This window comes from Giraffa tippelskirchi, chromosome 3 (genome assembly GCF_054371585.1).
Source record: "Giraffa tippelskirchi isolate mGirTip1 chromosome 3, T2T-mGirTip1v1.2.pri, whole genome shotgun sequence".
Lineage (NCBI taxonomy): Eukaryota > Metazoa > Chordata > Mammalia > Artiodactyla > Giraffidae > Giraffa > Giraffa tippelskirchi.
Genome location: NC_137277.1, coordinates 27818266 through 27836972, shown reverse-complemented (window position 1 = coordinate 27836972; position 18707 = coordinate 27818266). Strand labels below are relative to the sequence as shown.

General features: G+C 58.0%; 3 protein-coding genes across 12 annotated transcripts in view; 2 read left to right on the top strand and 1 right to left on the bottom strand.

The window, feature by feature from the left end:
- PEMT (phosphatidylethanolamine N-methyltransferase) overlaps positions 1 to 6548 on the top strand; it is a 35087-nt gene extending 28539 nt beyond the window's left edge. For all 8 annotated transcript variants that reach the window (XM_081583482.1, XM_081583478.1, XM_081583481.1 and 5 more), the window contains 4 exons: positions 1827 to 1972; positions 3325 to 3436; positions 5924 to 5998; positions 6290 to 6548. In XM_081583482.1, coding sequence (XP_081439608.1) covers positions 1827 to 1972; positions 3325 to 3436; positions 5924 to 5998; positions 6290 to 6347 — 391 coding nt within the window. In that variant the 3' untranslated portion in view covers positions 6348 to 6548. The remainder of the gene's footprint in view (positions 1 to 1826; positions 1973 to 3324; positions 3437 to 5923; positions 5999 to 6289) is intronic.
- On the bottom strand, positions 724 to 18436 carry MED9 (mediator complex subunit 9). 2 transcript variants are annotated; one of them, XR_014080430.1, is made up of 4 exons: positions 18187 to 18436; positions 14170 to 14453; positions 7016 to 7197; positions 724 to 3596 (listed from the first exon to the last, which is right to left on the bottom strand). XR_014080430.1 is itself a non-coding variant. In XM_081583487.1 (2 exons), exons 1-2 carry the CDS (start codon positions 18405 to 18407, stop codon positions 14237 to 14239), a joined length of 438 nt encoding a protein of 145 aa, XP_081439613.1. In that variant the 5' UTR covers positions 18408 to 18436; the 3' UTR covers positions 13371 to 14236. The 2 variants fall into 2 exon arrangements, 1 of the variants encoding a protein (XP_081439613.1); XM_081583487.1 differs by lacking the exons at positions 724 to 3596; positions 7016 to 7197 and having other exon boundaries at positions 13371 to 14453.
- On the top strand, positions 9827 to 11569 carry RASD1 (ras related dexamethasone induced 1). 2 transcript variants are annotated; one of them, XM_081583473.1, is made up of 2 exons: positions 9827 to 10246; positions 10548 to 11569. In XM_081583473.1, exons 1-2 carry the CDS (start codon positions 9961 to 9963, stop codon positions 11282 to 11284), a joined length of 1023 nt encoding a protein of 340 aa, XP_081439599.1. In that variant the 5' UTR covers positions 9827 to 9960; the 3' UTR covers positions 11285 to 11569. The 2 variants fall into 2 exon arrangements, with proteins under 2 accessions (XP_081439599.1, XP_081439600.1); XM_081583474.1 differs by having other exon boundaries at positions 10474 to 11569.
- Positions 18437 to 18707: the final 271 nt, after the last annotated feature.

Here is an 18707-nt window from a genome sequence, read left to right as displayed (position 1 = left end):
GCAGCCAGGTAGGCATGGGGGAGTGGAGGGGCGGAGGGCAAGGTGATGGAGAGCCTGTCTGTCCGGAGGGCTGACGGGGTCTTCCATGTGGCCCCGACTCGAACCTCCGTTGGCCAGCAGAGGTGGGTCTATAGGCAAGCTGCTGTCCCTCCCGTCCTACCACAAGGCTGGCGCTGGCAGGACGTGTCACATCCTGGGCCCTTGAGAGGCCTGGCGGGGGAGTGACCCCAGGCCCAGCCCCTCTCCCAGTGTCTAGGCCTTTGTGTCCCTCTCCCCGTGTCAGCCTAGCCTATGTCTACCTTTTGGCTATGGCTTTCCTCCCGGATGAACTAACCACCCAGGGAATTTGGGGGCAGAGAAAGGACCCCTCCACCCCAAGCAGGCCTGTTTTCCCTTCTCCCCTCTATGGTCCTCCTCCTGTTTGCCCCCTGCTAATAGGTCTGGGTGGGGTTCAGGGGCAGGGCTTGTGGGAATCCTGCCCCCCACCCCCTGCTCCCCAGCACCTTCACCTGTCGCTTTATGTGGTTCCTGCCTGTGGGTTTTCTGTGCCTGTGTGTGGGTGTGGGTGTGTGTGGTAAAAGACACGTTACTAAAATTGACCATTTCAGCCACCTTGAGGTATAGTTTTGTGACATTTAGGACCTCTCCCTGGGAGTGGTGTCTCAGTCAGCTCACAGGGCTGTGTCCAGCCCACTTGCTCTACATACAGGAGAGGTAGAGAGGTGGGGGGGGCTGAGCTGTGGCCTGAACTGCCAGCTCTCAGAACTGCAGGTTTATTAGAGCCCAGGGAGGGTGCAGGGGTGGAGCATGGGCGTGCCCACCTGGCACCACACGGGGTGTGCGGCTCTGAGCCAATCCCAGCAGCTCAGCCTGGAGCTGTGGGGTGACCCTGAGCCCAGCAGCAGGGGAGGTGGGTGGAGAGCAGGGGGTGTGGGCAGTGTGACCAGGGGCCAGGTGTGCCCTGACACATGTGCTGCTGTTTGACAGGTCACCATGCAGGCCTCTGCCCGTGGTGTCCTGTTTGCTGTTCAAACAAATGCTTCTCCCGCCTCCCTGTTCCCCTTCCTTCACTTTGAGGGGAGGGGCAGGGGGCTGCTTTTCCTGGTTGATGAGCACAGACTATGACCCCTTCTGCCTGGCATGGGCCGGTGCCAGGGAGGTGCTCAGGGGGGGAAGCTTCTGTTCTCCAAGAGCTGACCATCGTCCAAGGAGAGAGTTGTAGGGAGGCGGGCTTTAGCTCAACCTCAGGAGAGTTTGAGACATCCGGCTAATGGAGTAGACAAATGGAGATGGAACTTGCTCTGCTGGAAAGAGCTTGGCAGGGTGGTCCAGCGGTTAGGACTCCTGCTTTCACTGCCAAGGGTGCCAAGTTCAATCCCTGGTCAGGGAACTAAGATCCCACAAGCAGTGGGGTGTGGCCAAAAGAAGGAAAGAGAGAGAGGGAGGAAGGGAGGACGGAGGGTGAGTGGGCGTCCTCATGACGGAGGGAGAGTTGGGTGGAGGCATGAGTCCTGAGTCTCCTTCCCTCTGCAGTGCCAGTCACCCTCAGTCTGAACACCCTGCTGTCCTGCAGAGTCTAAAATGTTGTCATTCATAATCCGTTTCTAAAAACTACTATGTGTTACAGACAAGTCAGGATTTCTGGCTTCTCTGGAAGCAGGCGCCAGCCCCCAATTCCGGTCACTTCTTCTGTGGCGGCCCTTCAGCAGGCCACTTGACTCACCCTCGGCACCCGCCTGTAGACCCCTGGACAGGCTACTCTGGGGGCCTGGGAGCAGGGTGGGCGGCCCCTCTGCGCAGCGGTGACCTCCCCACCCTGCCCACAGCTTCATGCAGGCCATGCTGAGCCAGCCCCGGATGCAGAGCCTGGACAACCCCGCGGCCTACCACGTGGGCCTGGCACTCCTGGGAGTGGGTGGCGTGTTTGTCCTTTCCAGTTTCCTGGCGCTGGGCTTCACCGGGACCTTCCTAGGTAAGACTCTGAGTGCGGGGGGCTGGGGCCCTGCTCCCCCCAACTCCAGGCCTCATCCTGCCCTGCTCAGCATGGGGGGCTGGGTTCTCAAGCCCCAGCCAGCTGCTTGGCCTCCAGGATGGTCTGGGCTTCTGTTGCTGTGTTGAGGTCTGATCTGGGCTGGTGCAGGTCTGGGGCTGGCGACAGGTGGGGGCGCTGGCCCCTCTGCTTGCCCATGGCTCCGGAGCTTTGGGGCTGAGAGCCCAGTGCTGGCAGGGCTGGACGTCCTACAGACAGCAACTCCCAGTCTGGGATTCTGGGGGGCGAGAGCAGGGCGACTGACATGCGGGGGTCAGTGGGGCCAGAATGGAAGGCCAGCCAGGGATCACATTACTCGAGTCCCTGAGGGCCATGCAGGGGACTGGGGCATCCTCCCAGGAGGAAGGTCCCACAGGGGAGGTCCTCTGGGGGCCAAGGAGCAGGTGGGGATCATGGTGTGGGCCTCACAGGGCTGGGGTGGAGGAGGGAGCCAGGGGAGGGAGGGGTGGTGCTGTCCAGCCGAGGTCAGGAGACCAGGGGTTAGCAGCCCCACAGCAGGGGTGGGGGAAGGGGCAGCCAGGGTCTGGAGGAGGGAGGGGGATGGGCCTGGAATACCAGCTGCCTCGGGGCCCCCAGGAGAAACGGCCTGGAACATGGGGCCCTCAGGCTCAGGGATGTAGGTCAGAGTGGCTGAGTCCCCTCCATGAGCCATCCTGAAGCGGACTTCTGTGCCACCGGGAAGAAAGACTCCCCAGCTGTGAGCCCTCTGTCCCGAGAGCGGTGACGCAACTGCTACTCCTCCGGGCCCACCTGTGCTTGGAGCGCGAGGGACACTGGGACCAGGGGGCCCTGGTGAGCATCACTGCACCCTGCGGACCATGCCTGGGCCAGGCCGGACCGCGCTGGACACCGGGTCTGTGTCCCCTGCCTCTCAGACCGCCACACTCTCCCCTGGGAGAAGCTCTGGGCTGGCTGCAGGGAGAGAGCTGACCTCCAGGCTGGCGGCCCAGGTCAGGGCGGCCCAGCTGAGGGAGGAGGGGGAGGTAGAGCAGAGATAGTGAGTAGGGGTAGGCCTGCTTTAGACAGTGGGGGGGGGCAGTTGAAGGGAAGGTCTACAGGAGGCGCCATGAGCTGAGGAGATGGCTAAGGAGGAGAGGTGTCTGGAGAGCGGGGAAAGTCCCCAAGCAGAGGGGACAGCACGTGCAAAGGCACAGAGGCAAGAGCAGGTGGGGGTGCAGCCCCTGGGGACCACCCCCCCCCGCCAGTGCCTGCACACCTCCCTCTGGACGGGGCAGCCAGACTGTGACCCTCCTTCCTGCCCGCCCTGTTTTCAGGCGACTACTTCGGGATCCTCAAGGAGGCCAGAGTGACCATGTTCCCATTCAGCGTCCTGGACAACCCCATGTACTGGGGCAGCACGGCCATCTACCTGGGCTGGGCCATCATGTGAGTCAGCTTTCATGCCCCATGGAGCCCAGGGCACTGGTCAGAGCTCCTTTCCTGGGGAGTTCCTCACTGGTGGGAGCAGAGAACATCCTAGAACGAGGTTGGCAGACTTCCTCTTAAAAGAGCAGGAGGCTCCTGGGCAGCAGGTGACGGAGTGGCCCTGGTTGCAAAATTTGAATTTCACGTCATTTACACAAGTCACAAAATATTCTTTTGATTTTCTTAAACAGTTACAAATATAAAAGCTGTTCTTGGTCTGGGGACCACAGGCTGCCAACCCAGTGCTGGAACCAGGCAGGGAGGCCCCCTGCCCGCAGCCAGCCTGCAGGATCCGTGCCCCACAGACCAGGGCCCCTCCGGCCAGCAACCCACAGTCCAGGAACCTGGCACACATGCCCCCCAGGGCATCTCCCGTCTGTCCATTTTCTGGATTAGGACTTCTTCCATAGAAAGGTTTTCTTTGTAGAAAGAATCTTGCTTTTTACTGAACACTAGAAAACAACTTGCCAGGAAGGTCACAGGTGCCCCCAGAGTCCAGAAGGATGACAGGGCTATTAAAGGAACAAACCTTGATAGTGGACATTCCCCCACCAGCCCCACCTTTGGGAGGTAGGGTACGTGGGATCCAAGTTCTGGGCTTTGAGTGACAAGGAGCTGGAGGGGCACTTATAGGTCTGCTGGGACTCCCCACCTGTGCCCCACTTCAGACCAGGCAGCCCCCCATCCACCTGCCTTCAGCCTGGCCCCTCTCTCCTGGACTGGGGCAGTGGGATCCAGGGAGGCAGGCTCCCCCCACAGGCTTACCCACTCCCCATAGTATCTCCCACCTGAGACTGGCAGGGCGAACCCCACACAGGTCCTCCTACAAACTTCCCTGCCAGCATACCCATTGTTCCCTCTCACTTCCACTCCCAGTCAATTTTTCCAAACCCAACTTGAGGTGTTCCCTCCTCTAGGAAGTCCTCCCTGTCCTCCCACAATACACACACACACACACAGATTCTTCCTCTGTGCTTAGACGGGGCCTCCCAGGGCAAAGTCACAGAGTGGGTCTTCTCTGTCTCCAGGAGTGAGACGTTGCACCCTCTACAGGGCTGTTAGGCCAAGGCTCTCAAGAACATATGAGGAACCCTAGGGGCCCAGGCTCCCACAGGCCCCTCAGGAGGGCACCAGCCGTGTGGTGATGAGGAGGGGCCTCAGCTGTGCAGGGGAGGGAGCTCTTCATCTGAGAGCTCATTAGACATACTCCATTACCCGGGGCTACCAGACGCTGACCCAGCAGGGCTGCTCCCAGGCCTTCCCAGCCCATCTGTCCCTGATTTGAGGCCCCACAGACAGGGCTTCCCATTGGCCCAAGCAACCAGGTGTGTGGGAGCCCCAGAAGGCCCGAGGCACTGGGATTCCTAGGGCACCAGCCCGTCAGCCTGAGTGAGATGCCCCCTCCGCAAGGTGCACAGCTGGGTCCCTGGGACCCCCCAACCCGCCCCAGGATCTGGGCTCTGGCATGTGGGTCCCCGTGGGCCTCAGTTTCCTCATCTGTAGTGTGGGACGATAACCTGTACATTGTTGTTCAGTGACAGTGCTTTCAAGGTGGGAAAGTTCACACAGAACAGAGAAGGGCGCTTGGCTCCCATCCAGGGTCTGTGCCCAGCTGACAAGGGGCCAGCTCCCCAGGCAGGGACCGGCCGCCTTAGGGATACTGTGGCCACGGAACCCTGGCCCTGAGGTCCCCCAGCGGGTCGGGGGCTGGGGCGAGGCTCTGCCCACTACAGGAAGCGGCACCAGGGCCGTGAGCAGGGCCTCAGGAGGGCAGATCTCGTTTCAGCCCCAAAGCATCTGTGCCCTTGGCATGTCCACGTGGCAGTGCCGAGGACCAGGTGGCCCAGCTCACCCTCAAGGTCGATTTGAATGAAGTCCACAGAATGGAAGGTGGGGGTGTCATAGGGGACACTTGGCCTTCACTGTCCCTGAAGCCCCCAGAGAGACAGTGTGAGGTTCTGGGGAGTGGGGGTGGGCAGGCAGAGGGTCTCCAGGGGGTGCCCATCTGCCTTGAGCCCCCCAGCCTGGGCCTCATGCTCCCCTCCAACTCCTGGGCTCCACGAGCCAGCTCCCCTCATCTCTTCGACTGTCTGGATGTGGGGGCCCAGCCCCAGAAGCGGTCACCAGCAGAGAGCCCATGAAGGGGCTCACTGGACACTCCACCTAGCTTTGGGTGCCCTGGCCCCATTTCTAGAAAACAGCCTGAGAACATGGCTTCTGGTGGGCAGAGGCCCCACGAACTCCTCTGCGGAAAAGAACACGCTGACCGCTCGGGTGATTCAGGGAGGCCAGTCGTTCGTTTCTCCCTGCGGTCAGCCCACTCTGTCCTGAGTTTCCAGCAGCAGCTGGAGGCCTGAGGCCCAGGCCTGGACGGGCAGTGGTGAGGTGGACCCTCGTCCAAGAGAAGGCTGGCCCTGGGCCTGCCCCTGACCCAGTGTTTCCCCGCAGGCACGCCAGCCCCACTGGCCTGCTGCTGACCGCGGTGGTGGCACTCATCTACATGGTCGCCATCCTGTATGAGGAGTGAGTAGGCGCTGTCGCGGGCTGGGGACGCCGTGTGCCCATGGGACCCGCACCGGGCCTTCCTCTCCCTCCAGGGCCTCCCCATGACCCTGGCGGCTGGCCATGGCCAGGTCACTGTCAGAGCGGCAGATGGGCAACTAAGCGGGTACAGGACAGGCCTGGGAGCCGGGCTGGCAGTGCTGGCTCTTTCTGGTCACACACGGACCCCTCACCCTGTCCACCCTGGGTGGGGAGCATGGGTGGCAGTGTCAACCTCAACACCAGCTGACCGAGCCTCTCTCACCCCTGCAGGCCCTTCACTGCCAAAATCTATCAGCAGAAAGCCTCCCAGGCCTGCAAGAGGAGCTGACGGCCGTGGCCACTCCATGAGAGTTCCCACCTCAGGCCTGCCCTGAGCACAGGCCCCTCGAGGGGGAGAGCGGTGCTTGGTGAGGACGGTCCAGTACCTTGGAAATATGGCTTGAGGGCTCTGGACAGGCACCTTGTGGCCCCAGAACCCCTTGCCCTGCCGCCCACCTTGTCCTGACTAATAAAAGGTGCCTGACCCATCCCCCTTTGGTCTCCATCTGTCCAGGTCAGGGAGGGGCGGTCTGGGAGAGGGTCCCTGAGCTGGGAGGGGTGCCGTCATCCACGCTGGACAGTGGGGGGGACTGTCCAGGCCTTTGGGCCTCCTGTGCCCCCCACCTCGCCCCACTTCTGCCCTTCCGGGGGACAGCCCAGCCTCAGCTTCCTGGGAGGGAAGCACTGAGCCCCTCCCCCGGCATCTCTGGTTACTCTGACATTTCTCTTAATGACCCATGGATCTCACGTGGCCACAAGGAGCAGCCATGGGGCCACCGGGCCTGTGGTCAGGCCTGACCGCAGAGCTGTGGGCACAGGGCAGGGCCCTTGTCCAGGCCCAGCCTCACCTGCACAGCCCCTGGCCCTCCAAGGGCACAGAACCTATTTTACTCCCTTTGGGATGGGAGACAGGGGGCTCCACCTGTGCACCTGGGCCCCTAGCCTCAGCATCCTCACCTGTGAAGTGGCCCCTGTAGCCGTGCTCACCCTGGGCCCCTGGGCACTGCGGGCAGTGCCAGGTGGCCCTGCCATGGAGCTCCTCAAGGCTGCCCTCTGGTCTCTGGGATTCAGAGGTCTCAGGATTCGAGGAGCTGAAGGAGGCATGGAGGCAGGTCTTACCAGTGCCTCTGCTTGCATACCTGCAAGGACAGGAAGCTCACTCTCTATGGGCACCTCTGACATCCTGGCCCCCGTGGCCTGAGCTGTCTCTCTGTCAGAGCAGGACTGCGTGACTCCTGGGTCACACAGCTGTGGGAGTCAGGCCTGGGGCAAGGAGGGTCTGCTGTGATGGGAACAGCCTACACCTGAGGAGGAAACTGCTGGACAGCTGTGACCTCGGCTGCAGAGGCAAGGTCAGAGGGAAAAGCAGCTCTGGTTAGCTGTGTCCTCTTCATCAGGCTGTGGCTGTGGGCTGGGGTGACACAGGACCCTCTGTGCAAAGAGCTGCTGGGGGCAGTCTGGCGGCAGGCCAGCAGTCAGCACACCTCAACACAACTTTCAGGAGCCTCCTAAACCACTCTTTACTAGCAGACCAGGCCATGGTAGACACTTCCTGCTTTGGGGGCCAGCTGTCTGCTTCCAGCCCACCCCCGATATTTTACCAAATGGTTTAAAAGTTTCCCATTCCACTCTGAGCCAGAAATTTGCTGCATTGCAAAGAAATCATCAGGCAGGTGCCCAGGCCTAGAAAGCAAGACCATCGGTATCATCATAAACTTGGGCAACCTAGAATTAACGCAATGGCTGGAGGGAGGGGGCACACTCTGGGGAAAGAACGGCAGGTGGGCTCAGAGCCTAATGAACTTAGCTGACCTGAGGGACAAGTCCTAGAATCTGGCATCTGTGGGCAGGGTCATGCCCAGGTGCCTGGGATTGAGGTTGAGAACCCAGGCCGGGCTCAGTACCTGCCACCGTCACCAGCTGGAAGGGGCCAGGGGAGTGAGGTCATCCCAGTCCTGACATCTGACCTGGGGTGGGGGAGAGGAAGGCTCTGACTCTGGGCTGGGTCCTGGCCCACTGGCCTCACTAGGGAGAGCTGGACCCTGCAGCTGTGGGCTCTGAGCAAGTCATTCCCCTGCCTCAGTTTCTCCATCTGTAAAATGGAGATAGTAATAGTTTCCACCCCTCAAGGCTGCCACGAGGAAGGACTTAAGGACTGTGCCTGAAAATGAAACTCCCTCAGTCATGTCCAACTCTTTGTGAACCCATGACTATACAGTCCATGGAATTCTCCCAGCCAGAATACTGGACTGGGTAGCCTAACCCTTCTCCAGCAGATCTTCCCGACCCAGGAATCAAACTGGGGTCTCCTGCATTGCAGGCGGATTCTTTACCACCTGAGCTATTTAGGGAAGCCCAAGGACTGTGCCTGGCATGGGATAAATGGGAACCAACATTTTCCTGGCTCCCCTGCAAAGGGCAGGAGATTCTCCTGGAATCCCAGTCACACAGGGCTGCCTGAGAAGCCCATGAGAGTCCAGAGGCTCTGTGCAAACCTGTGTGAGGACTGGCACCCTAGTACTGCCCAGAGCTTGGTCTGTGTGGATGGGTGGGTGGCACCAGGTGATAGCCCTGGCTCTCTCCCAAATCAGAAGCTGAGCACAGCCCAGTCTCGCCTGTCGCCATGGGGAGCAATGGCCTTTCCACCAGTTCCAGGCTGGAGCTGGCCAGCTCTGGCAGCCTCTTCCCAGGCCTTTCAGCAGCAGCCCACTCCTGGTTACTGATCAGCCTGCTGCCCCCTGGTTTGTTCTGCAGCCTCGTGGGTCATTTACTATTGTTGTTATTACCATGGCCCTACACTGTTTGCAATTCCCAACCAATCAGAGCCAAAGCTCCATCTTCCAGGAGAGGAATACCAAGTCCGGAGAAGGTCACGACTGCTGTGATGCCCACGCAGCATTCAGGCTCATCCTGGCTTCCAGACCAGCTCGCCCAACTAGAAAATGGGAATTCTGGCCCATGGGACTCCCAAGGTGCAAGATGCTATGGGGGAGGGAGGGAGGGGACATCGACCTGACTACCGAAAGGCAAGCCTCTGGTCCTTCCAGGCTCCAGCAGGAAGACGGCAGGGGCAGCCTCTGGCTGAAACTCCTGCTAGGAACCAGCGCCTCTCTGGTTGGAAGAAAGGAGCTGATGCCTGCGGTGGTGCGCGGGGTCCGGAAGCTCCGGCTTCGCGGATTCCAGCCCCGAGCGCCGAGCTCCGGGATCCCGGCTCCGCCGGCGGGGCCTCGGCTGCCCTCTGGCGGCGGGAGCGCCTCGCGCCCACCTCCCACTGACACCGCCGCCCGGGACGCCAGTGGGGTGGGCCGGCCCAGTTCTCAGAGCTGGAGGGAAGATGCGCAGGGACCTGGGCGCGGTGCTTGGCACCTGGCACACACCTGCCGTCAGGCTGCCCAGTGTTGTTCTTCTCCGGAGAAAATGCGTCCCAAAGAAAGTGTGCGCGTGTGAGTCTTGCGGTGGGGAAGGGGTCGGGGGTGGGGAGGTGGTGCGGGGTCCTTGCATGGGGTCGGAAGCACAGCCAGGACTGCGTCCCCGACGCCCTTGCGGCCGCTGAAGCAGCGCAGAAGCGCAGGGTCCGCGCGCCCGCAGCTAGAGGCAGACCCTGGGCTGCTCTTCCCAAGTCCCGCCGGCGGGAGAGGGCAGCGGCCATTGGAGGTGGACGAAGGGCGCAGTGGGGACCGCGGGCTTGCGCACCGTGACGCGCAAGGCGGGGCGGGGCGGGGCGGCCACGTGGGCTGCATATAAGGGCGGCGCTGGACGCGCAGAGCCGGAGCTTTTGTCCTGGATCCAGAGCCCCGCTGAGCCCAAGCCCGAGCCGGCCAAGCCGAGCTCTGCCCTGCGCCCCCAACCACCATCTGCTCGTCTCACGGCCCCGCGCCCGGCCCCCGCGGTCCCTCTGCTCAATGAAACTGTCCGCGATGATCAAGAAGATGTGCCCAAGCGACTCAGAGCTGAGGATCCCGGCCAAGAACTGCTACCGCATGGTGGTCCTCGGCTCGTCCAAGGTGGGCAAGACGGCCATCGTGTCGCGCTTCCTGACGGGCCGCTTCGAGGACGCCTACACGCCCACCATCGAGGACTTCCACCGCAAGTTCTACTGCATCCGTGGCGAGATCTACCAGCTGGACATCCTCGACACGTCCGGCAACCACCCGTTCCCCGCCATGCGGCGCCTCTCCATCCTCACCGGTGAGCCGGGGCGAACGGCAGCGGGCGTGGGGAGGGAGCGCGCCGCCGCGGTGCCGGGGACCCCTCGTCCCGGGGCGCGCGGGCTGGAGGCGCGGTCCGCGCGCCACGATGGGCGCAGGAGAGGTCAGCGCGCCCCTCGTGGCGGCCGGAGCCCTCGAAGTCAGCCTGTCTCAGCTGTTCCCTGGTAGCCGCCCTCACCCTCTCCTCTTCCGCTCTGTCCCCCGCAGGAGACGTGTTCATCCTGGTGTTCAGCCTGGACAACCGGGACTCCTTCGAGGAGGTCCGGAGGCTCAAGCGGCAGATTCTCGACACCAAGTCGTGCCTCAAGAACAAGACCAAGGAGGACGTGGACGTGCCCCTGGTCATTTGTGGCAACAAGGAGGACCGCGACTTCCACCGCCAGGTCGAGCCGCGCGAGATTCAGCAGCTGGTGGGCGCCGACCCCCGGCGCTGCGCCTACTTCGAGATCTCGGCCAAGAGGAACAGCAGCCTGGACCAGATGTTCCACGCGCTCTTCGCCATGGCCAACCTGCCGCGCGAGATGAGCCCGGACCTGCACCGCCGCGTGTCGGCGCAGCACTGCGAGGCGCTGCACCAGAAGGCGCTGCAGGGCAAGAGGCTGCGGCGAGCAGGCGGCGACCGAGACGACGCCTTGGGCATCCTGGCGCCCTGGGCGCGCAGGCCGAGCGTGCACAGCGACCTCATGTACATTCGCGAGAAGGCCAGCGGCGGCGGCCAGGCCAAGGACAAGGAGCGCTGCGTCATCAGCTAGGAGCCCCCACCCCGCGCGGCCGCAGAGCCTCAGGAGGCCCTGTAGTTCGAGTGTCGGGGCCTTGTGCCTGGAACCGCGGGCGTCTGCCTTCCCGGCGCCCCAGCCCGTGCACCGGGGAGACTCGGCGAATAGAGAAGGGACCGTCATCTGCTCGGGAAGGAATGAGAACTGGCCAAGGCCCGACTCCCTCCACTTCCGACGCCCATTGGTGCCCACCACTCCGTTTCTCGCAAAGCCCTAAAAATTGGGGCGGGGGTGGAGGTTGAGCTTGTCCTGCCGGAAGGAGGGGCGGGGGCATTATCTGTGTGATTGGGGGTTGCCATGACAGCTGGCCTGAAACCGAGGGTGGGGTCAGATCATAGGGAGTGACTTGTTTACATGTGTGTGCAATTGCACAAAGCAAAACATAAAACTTGCACTTTATAATAGAGTTCTGGTGTCACCCTGGACATGAACAAGATCTTACCTAGATGTTTGTGCTGTGTGTGAGTCTTTAAAAGTTATTGTTACTGGTTTTTTTACTATAAAATAAAGTAATTTAAAATGGAAAACCATGCTTCCTCTGGCTTTAGAAATGGGGGAGGAGGGAGGGCAGGTCTCTACTTCTGTGGAACTGGACTGGCTTTCCCCAGAGCTGGAAATTAACCCTGGCTTGAAAACAGCTCCCGGGAGAGAAGGCCCCAGAAAAGCTCCCAACAGCTGGAAGCCCTTCTGTTTGGGAGCCATTCCTGAGAAAGCCAGGACACAAATAAAGGACTTCAGGGTTCAGTCATACACCACCTACTCGGCTGCTCCCCCCTCCACCAAGGGCCTCCAGGACTGACCAGCACGTCCTATGCTCAGCACAGGCCCAGGGCAACGAAATATCACCAAACCTGGAACCATCAACGGTTCGAGGGGTCACTCAAGCCCTCCTTTGTGCAGGACCCTTGTCCTGAGTCGGCTGCAAGCTCTGCCACCGAGCCACCTGGACCTAGTCACGATTGTGGCCCTGGCCCCTCTAGCCCCTCCTCCCTCCTCAGGGGGGTCCAGCACCCTGTCTGCAGCTGAGGGCACCTGCTCCCACCTGGGGACCCAGCTCCCTCCACCACATGAGACTGTACAAGCCCGGGGCAAGGGACACCTGGAAAGCCTATGAAACACAGAGAGCAGACGCTTCTGCTGGGGGCTGCTCTGAGGGCCATGGGCAATGTCTCCGCATGGCACCCACAGCCCAGGAATCCAAGTGAGGAGTCCAGGTGTCCCAACTCTGCTTTGGTGGGCTGTTCTCTGTCAGGACCCGACCACAAGGAGGGATGGACGGCCCAGCGGCTGACCACAGGCAGGACGACCCTCCGGGCCACCTGTACCCTGGGGTCGGATGCAACTCCCAGAAGGGTCACCCCATGCCCATGCTGGTGTATCTGGTGTGGCCATGTCCTGGGGCTGGGGACCGGGCACGGAGTGGAGATGCTCCCAGTTGCTCAGTCTCCTCCGAGTAAAGGGGAGGTTTTCCTCTCAACTATCACGGGGATGTCCTAATGTGAATGTCTCAGTACAGACCCAAGACATCCTGACAGCAGAGCACAAGTTCTTTCAATCACACTCTTGAAAAGTGTCACAGGTCACAACACTGGAACACAGAGGAGACCCACGAGGAGCCCATGTCCACTGCAGTTTTGCAGCAAGGCCCGGCTGCCTGGTATTTCTGAGCTTCACATTCCATGGTTATTTGGTTGGAGCCTTAAAATTGGCCCAAACAGTACTGTACTCTTGAAACTTCAAAAAAATAACTGATTCAGCCACGGAGAAGGCAATGGCAACCCACTCCAGTACTCTTGCCTGGAAAATCCCATGGATGGAGAGCCTGGTAGGGGGTCCATGGGGTCGCTAAGGGTCGGACACGACTGAGAGACTTCACTTTCACTTTTCACTTTCACGCATTGGAGAAGGAAATGGCAACCCACTCCAGTGTTCTTGCCTGGAGAATCCCAGGGACAGGGGAGCCTGGTGGGCTGCCATTTATGGGGTCGCACAGAGTCGGACACGACTGAAGTGACTTAGCAGCTTATAACAGCTATGCGGCAGAGCTGGCCTCAGGTGACACCCGCTTAAATTCAGAGCCTGCTCCTCTGGATGAGGCCGCTGAAACCTCACCCCTCCCCTGGACACCTGACAGGTGGCTGCCAGCAGATTCAGACAGAACCCCTGCTTGGAACGCCCTTAGTCTACATTCCTGCCAACTGGCAGGCGCCCGTCAGCCCTGACACGGCTGGCACAGGGATGAGCCCACTCTAGATCTGAGTGATACTCGCCACTTGTCCCCACATGTTTCAGAGGCTTTCAACTCAGGCTGGTCACACAAATGCAATGTTTGCCTGGAGAAACAAGGGTATTTATAAACATCTATGTACCAGGCCTGGGCCGCATGATTGCCAGGGCCAGCTTCCCCCACCCCAAGGGGCCATCAGAATCATGGTCCAGAGCTGTCCTTTTCCATGTGACCCCCGAGTACACGCAGTGAGAAGGCCAGAGCAGAAGTCATCGGTGAACCAGGGAAAGGACTTGGGAAAGCTGAAGAGGGCGTCTGTTCATCTCATCAGACCACAGCTGATGAGACCACATGGTCTGAGGTGGTCTGGCCATTCTTGGGCAGTAAATGGCTAAACGAGCTGATTGAAGGTGACAGGGGACAAAGGAGCAAGAGCTACAAGTAACAAGGACATGGGTGGCAGAGAACCTGGGATGGGGGTACCTGGTGGGCTCCTGGTTGATACACAATGAACAGTAACACCCATGCCTCAAACAAACAATTATTCCAGGGCAAAAGGCCACCCCACAGTGTCTGAAACCATGCATTTCTCTCAAGGCCTTTCTCCATGCGTGTGCAGGCCTAACTGTCCACACACACTGCTGCTCATTGGACACCGGGTTCCTGGTACACCCACCATCTGGGGTGGGCAGGGAGGGACAGAGGGAAGCCTCCTCCCTTCCTGCTGTGTCCCTCCCCAGAGGCAAGAGGAGGCCCTACCTCCCAGCCTCAGGAAGCCTTCCTCCTTCAGCAGGCAGTTACTGTGCATCTGGATGGGGGACAGTACATGAGGATGCCCAGGGAACCAGCTCGGGCACTGGCTCTGCAGTCAGGGGTAAAGTTCAGCTAAGTAGGCAGTACCAGAGCCGTTCCACAGGGCTGGGAGACAGGAAGCCGGTGCCCCAGCACTCCTCCTGGGGTCGGCTCGTCACTCCTTGGGGATCTCAAACATGCACAGGCTCTTGTACTTCTGCAGCAGTTCGTTCTTGGTCCGGACCTGCTCTCGGAGGTGCTGCAGCTGCTGCTGCTGCTGCTCGGGGCTCAGGTGGATGCCAGGCATGGTGCTGACCACCTTGCGCATCTCCTGGAACTTGGTCTTCAGGGTGTTCAGGTCCTGGTGTACGTCAGGACTGTCCTTGTCCATGCTGCGGGGGCAGAGGGCAGGCGTAAGCACGAGCAACCTGAGAGCTCCCTCCTCATTCCCCCCAACCCTGCATTAGAATGCCTGTCGCCTGTGTCCCCCATTGAGCTGTGCACTGGGGGATGGGCAGGCACCCCCACCCCCTTCCCCGCAGCAGGTGCACACGGGAAGCAGAGCCTTCTTCCAGGGCTGCCTCCCCAGCCCAGCCTGCGGGCACCAAAGTAACATTTGCTGAAAGAGTGAACACAGATAAGTTCCTACATATCTGCTGAATGAATGAAAAACCATCACCAACATCAGGCAACAAGCGGCAAGTAAAACCTAATGAAGTACCACATTCCTTCTAACGTGAGACACTGCAGGCCATTCAAGAGAGGATCAATGAGCAAGAGCTAATTTTAGCTGATGTTCTGATGCCTGAACCTGTTAACACGCAGTCTGATTTCCACAGAGCTATTGATAAATTTTACATTAGTCACAGCTACTGGAAAACTTTCAGCAGTTACTCGCTCTCTCCCACCTCTCCCACCAACTCGGGTAAACTTGGCCTTCTAGTCCCGCTCACTTTAAAGGTGGGATCATATCTTCACTTGTAGCTATTGTCGGCTGCCCGGAGACCCATGTTCTCTGTCACAGCAAAATTAAAAGCAAGCAAGAACAAAACCCTTCACCTAAGAACAAAGAAACAGCCCATCAGTTGCTCCTGTACATTTTTTAAAAGTTAGGAAATGGCGGGATGAGCCTTTGAAAACAGGCGGTTGAGACTAAAATCTAAAAGCCGATGCACAGGCTGTTTTAAAAGTCACCCACTGAGGCACAAGAGGGGAAAGCTGTCAAGGATCATTTATTTCTTTCAATAAACGTTCATCTCTATTGGGCAATTTCAACCCAGATGGTGCTAATTCATGTTTATTATTAATCATTTCTCTGCTTACGCAGACAGAATAGCCATCTTTCCTGGTGATCCGCTAGTTAGAGCTCATTCCTGACAGATGAGTTGCACTGGGGCCTGCTCACTATTTATCAATAACTCGAACTCGGAAGCAAGACCTGGAGAGTCAATAGTTTATTCTGGGGAACGAATAAAGACATTTCCTGTTGTCTTCTGAGGCCCTCAATTCACACACACCAACTCTGGTGCACCTCACCCCAGCCTCAAGGAAGCGTTTTATATTCTGTTTCCTTCATGTCTCAGCTGTGATCTACAACTCTTGACAGACACCATCTGGACTTCTGAAATCATTCCACTTGGATGACATATGTGCTAACACATTGTTATGAATTTAAGTCCCAAGGCAATTTTGAAATTAAATTATAGTTTTAAGAAAACTGATTCACAACACATAAGTCTGAAAGGACAAGGTAAAAACAAACAAAAAAAATAAAAAATTTCTAGACAATAAGGTCCTACCATATAGCACAGAGAACTATACTTAATAGCCTATGATAAACCATAATGGAAAAGAATATTTTTAAAAAGAATGTCCACATATGTGTAACTGAATCACTTTTCAATTTGTTTTGACAAAAATGTAACCACACTACACATATGGTTCTGATTCTTGCTTTTCTCACCTGAAATGAACCTTGGATGGCTAGATGACCTGGCTGTTACGGGTATGTGGATGTTTGTAACTGATCACCTGTGGTCTGAATGGGGATGACCATCCCACACCTGCACCTGTGTGTACTGGGCACCCACCATCCCCTCAGTCAGTTCTGCGGCTCTGGCTGCCACCACCCTCGGTTCATCCCCGCTCCTCCTCCTACTCCTCAGCTTCCTGTGAACCCCAGTCCCCTCCTCCTCCTAAAGCCCTCTGTCCCATCTACCGTCACAAAACCCAAGCACTAGCTCAAAAACTTCAGATGACTCCTCAACTCCCAGGTTCAGTGTCTCTGGGGTCGGACACCCAAGAGAGTCTATTTTCTTTGGCTGCCAGTTGAAAAGTTGGGGACAGGAAAGGGAAGGTATGGGTGAAGGGCGGGGCTGGGTTTCAATGACCAGTCTATGGACTTGCTCTCAAGCTCCTATTCTCAGTACAGCTCCCATCCCCCAGCTCCCACAATGTGCCTAGTGTTCCCCAGTCCAGACACTCTGTGGCTGACTCTTTCCTAAAAACAAATCTTGGGAAAGTACAAGCCTTTAAGCTGTCTGACCGAGGTCATTCAGCCGGTACCTTATAGAGCTATCATTTGCGGTTCATTTTTGGATGGCAACACCTATTCAATGGACATGAGATTGAGTAGACTCTGGGAGATAGTGAAGGACGGGGAAGTCTGGTGTGCTGCAGTCCATGGGGTTACAAAGAGTCAGATACGACTGAACAACGAACAACAACAATTATTACTCATATATTAGAGATAAGAAAATCAAGGCCTAGAAAGGCTATGCACTTAACTAAGATTCCAACACAAGCAAGTATCAACATGCAGATCTGAACTCAAGAAGATCTGACTTCAAAGCCCATGCTGTATCTCATGGACGATACAGCTCTATCTTTAAGGCCAGCCCAACCCAACTGCTCTATCAGGGTCAAAAATAGACTCTAAGAATGTGTACACTGTGTGTTTTCATTTTTCTGTATTTTTTCTAAAACCTGAGTAAGCACATTTGGGTTGATACTGAATAACACCTGGGACTCCAGGTCTGCTTCTGTGTTTGTTTGCTTGGTCACTCTGCCTAGAAGTGCTACCTGATTACAGGTTCCTGGGAACAGAACAGTCTGCCTTGCCCGATAAACACTATGTTCACACCAAGTGAAGCCAGATGAAGTCAAGGTCTACTGTAACTACTGTGAGAACAAAGTCTTCACAGTCGTCTGAAAAGCAGTGGAAGCATCAGGTCATCCCAGGGCAAGTGAATCTAATCCTGTTCAACTCTAAATCAGCTGGGCCATCAGCAATACTTCTGTGTTTTGAGTATTGATTCCATTTCAGCAAAACATCCAAGAGCATGCTGATGTTCACTTGAATGTTACTGTAAAAGCAACTTTGTTGTAATCCACTTTGCTTTGATTTTTTAACGGCTGAATAAAAAAATTAAGCCCAGGGGTTTAAACTTTGCTATCATGTGGACATAAATAACAGTAAAAAGTAATTTGGGCAAATGTGGGGATGGGGAAATTTTGGCTCTGTGTGTGTGTGAGTGTGTGTGTGTGTGTGTGTGTGTGTTCCTTCTAAGGATCAGTTTGAAAACTCAGGTGATCTGAAGACTGGCCAAAAGAAGACAATCACCCCTGTGTCGCCATGATGGGGCACCAGAGTGCTGACAACGCCCTACTCCTGTAAAGTTCCCATCATCACCCCTATAATCTCTTTGCATTATGGGTTATTCCGCTCATGAGTTTCCCCTTCTAACTGGTGAGCAAGTTGGGAATGAAAAGTCGGCCCCTCCACGTGTACACGCCACAGCACTTGGGAGTGTGCCACACATGGAAGACGACCCGTATCTGTCGGATCTGTGGGAAAACAGGCTCACCAAGCTGCACCCGAGTGGTCTGCCCGCAGCGTCTGTGCATTTGCTGTCTACACTGGCTTCATTTTAAGAACTCTGCCTGCCAGCACGGGGCCTGGCAACTCCCAGGATCGACTGCTGAACACTTGGGACTGCTCTCTGTGGTCTCGGCGTGGCCGCTCCCCTACGGGTGTGTCTCCCCCTTGGTACCGCGGGGCGCCCCGGAGATCGGACACGTGACGGGCAGCGGGGGGCGTGCGGGCTGATCCCCCCGGGCCCTTACCATTTGATGATGCTGTGAACCAAGGGAAGGAAGGAGCAGTTCTCCTCCGCCTTCACGCCGGCAGGGGATGGAGGCTTCGGCGCGGGCTGCGGCTGCTGCGCAGAGACAGACGGCGGCGGTTGTGGCGGCGGCAGCGGCTTCATCTCCGGCAGCTGAGGCTCGGCGGGCGGCGGCAGCGTGTCCTCAGCCTGCCGGCCGGCAGCAACCCCCACAGAAGCCATGGTGCCCGGGACAGCAGCAGCGGATCAGCGGGGCAGGCGGCTCAGCGCGCCGGAAGTGTTGCGGATTATGGCGTCACCACCGTGCGCCGCGGAGGCGGGGCCGGGCCTGGCCGTCGTTACTAGGCGACAGGCGGCTGGTCCTGGGTGGCTTGGATTTGGTGGCACACAGACACAGCTAAATTTTTCAATAGTCAGAAATAGAAGGTATACTTCAGGAATAACATCTTATTTCTATTCACGTTACAAAGAGAGTCCAAAAGCAACCAGTACGGGAAGATAAATGAGGCCTCAGGAAGAGTG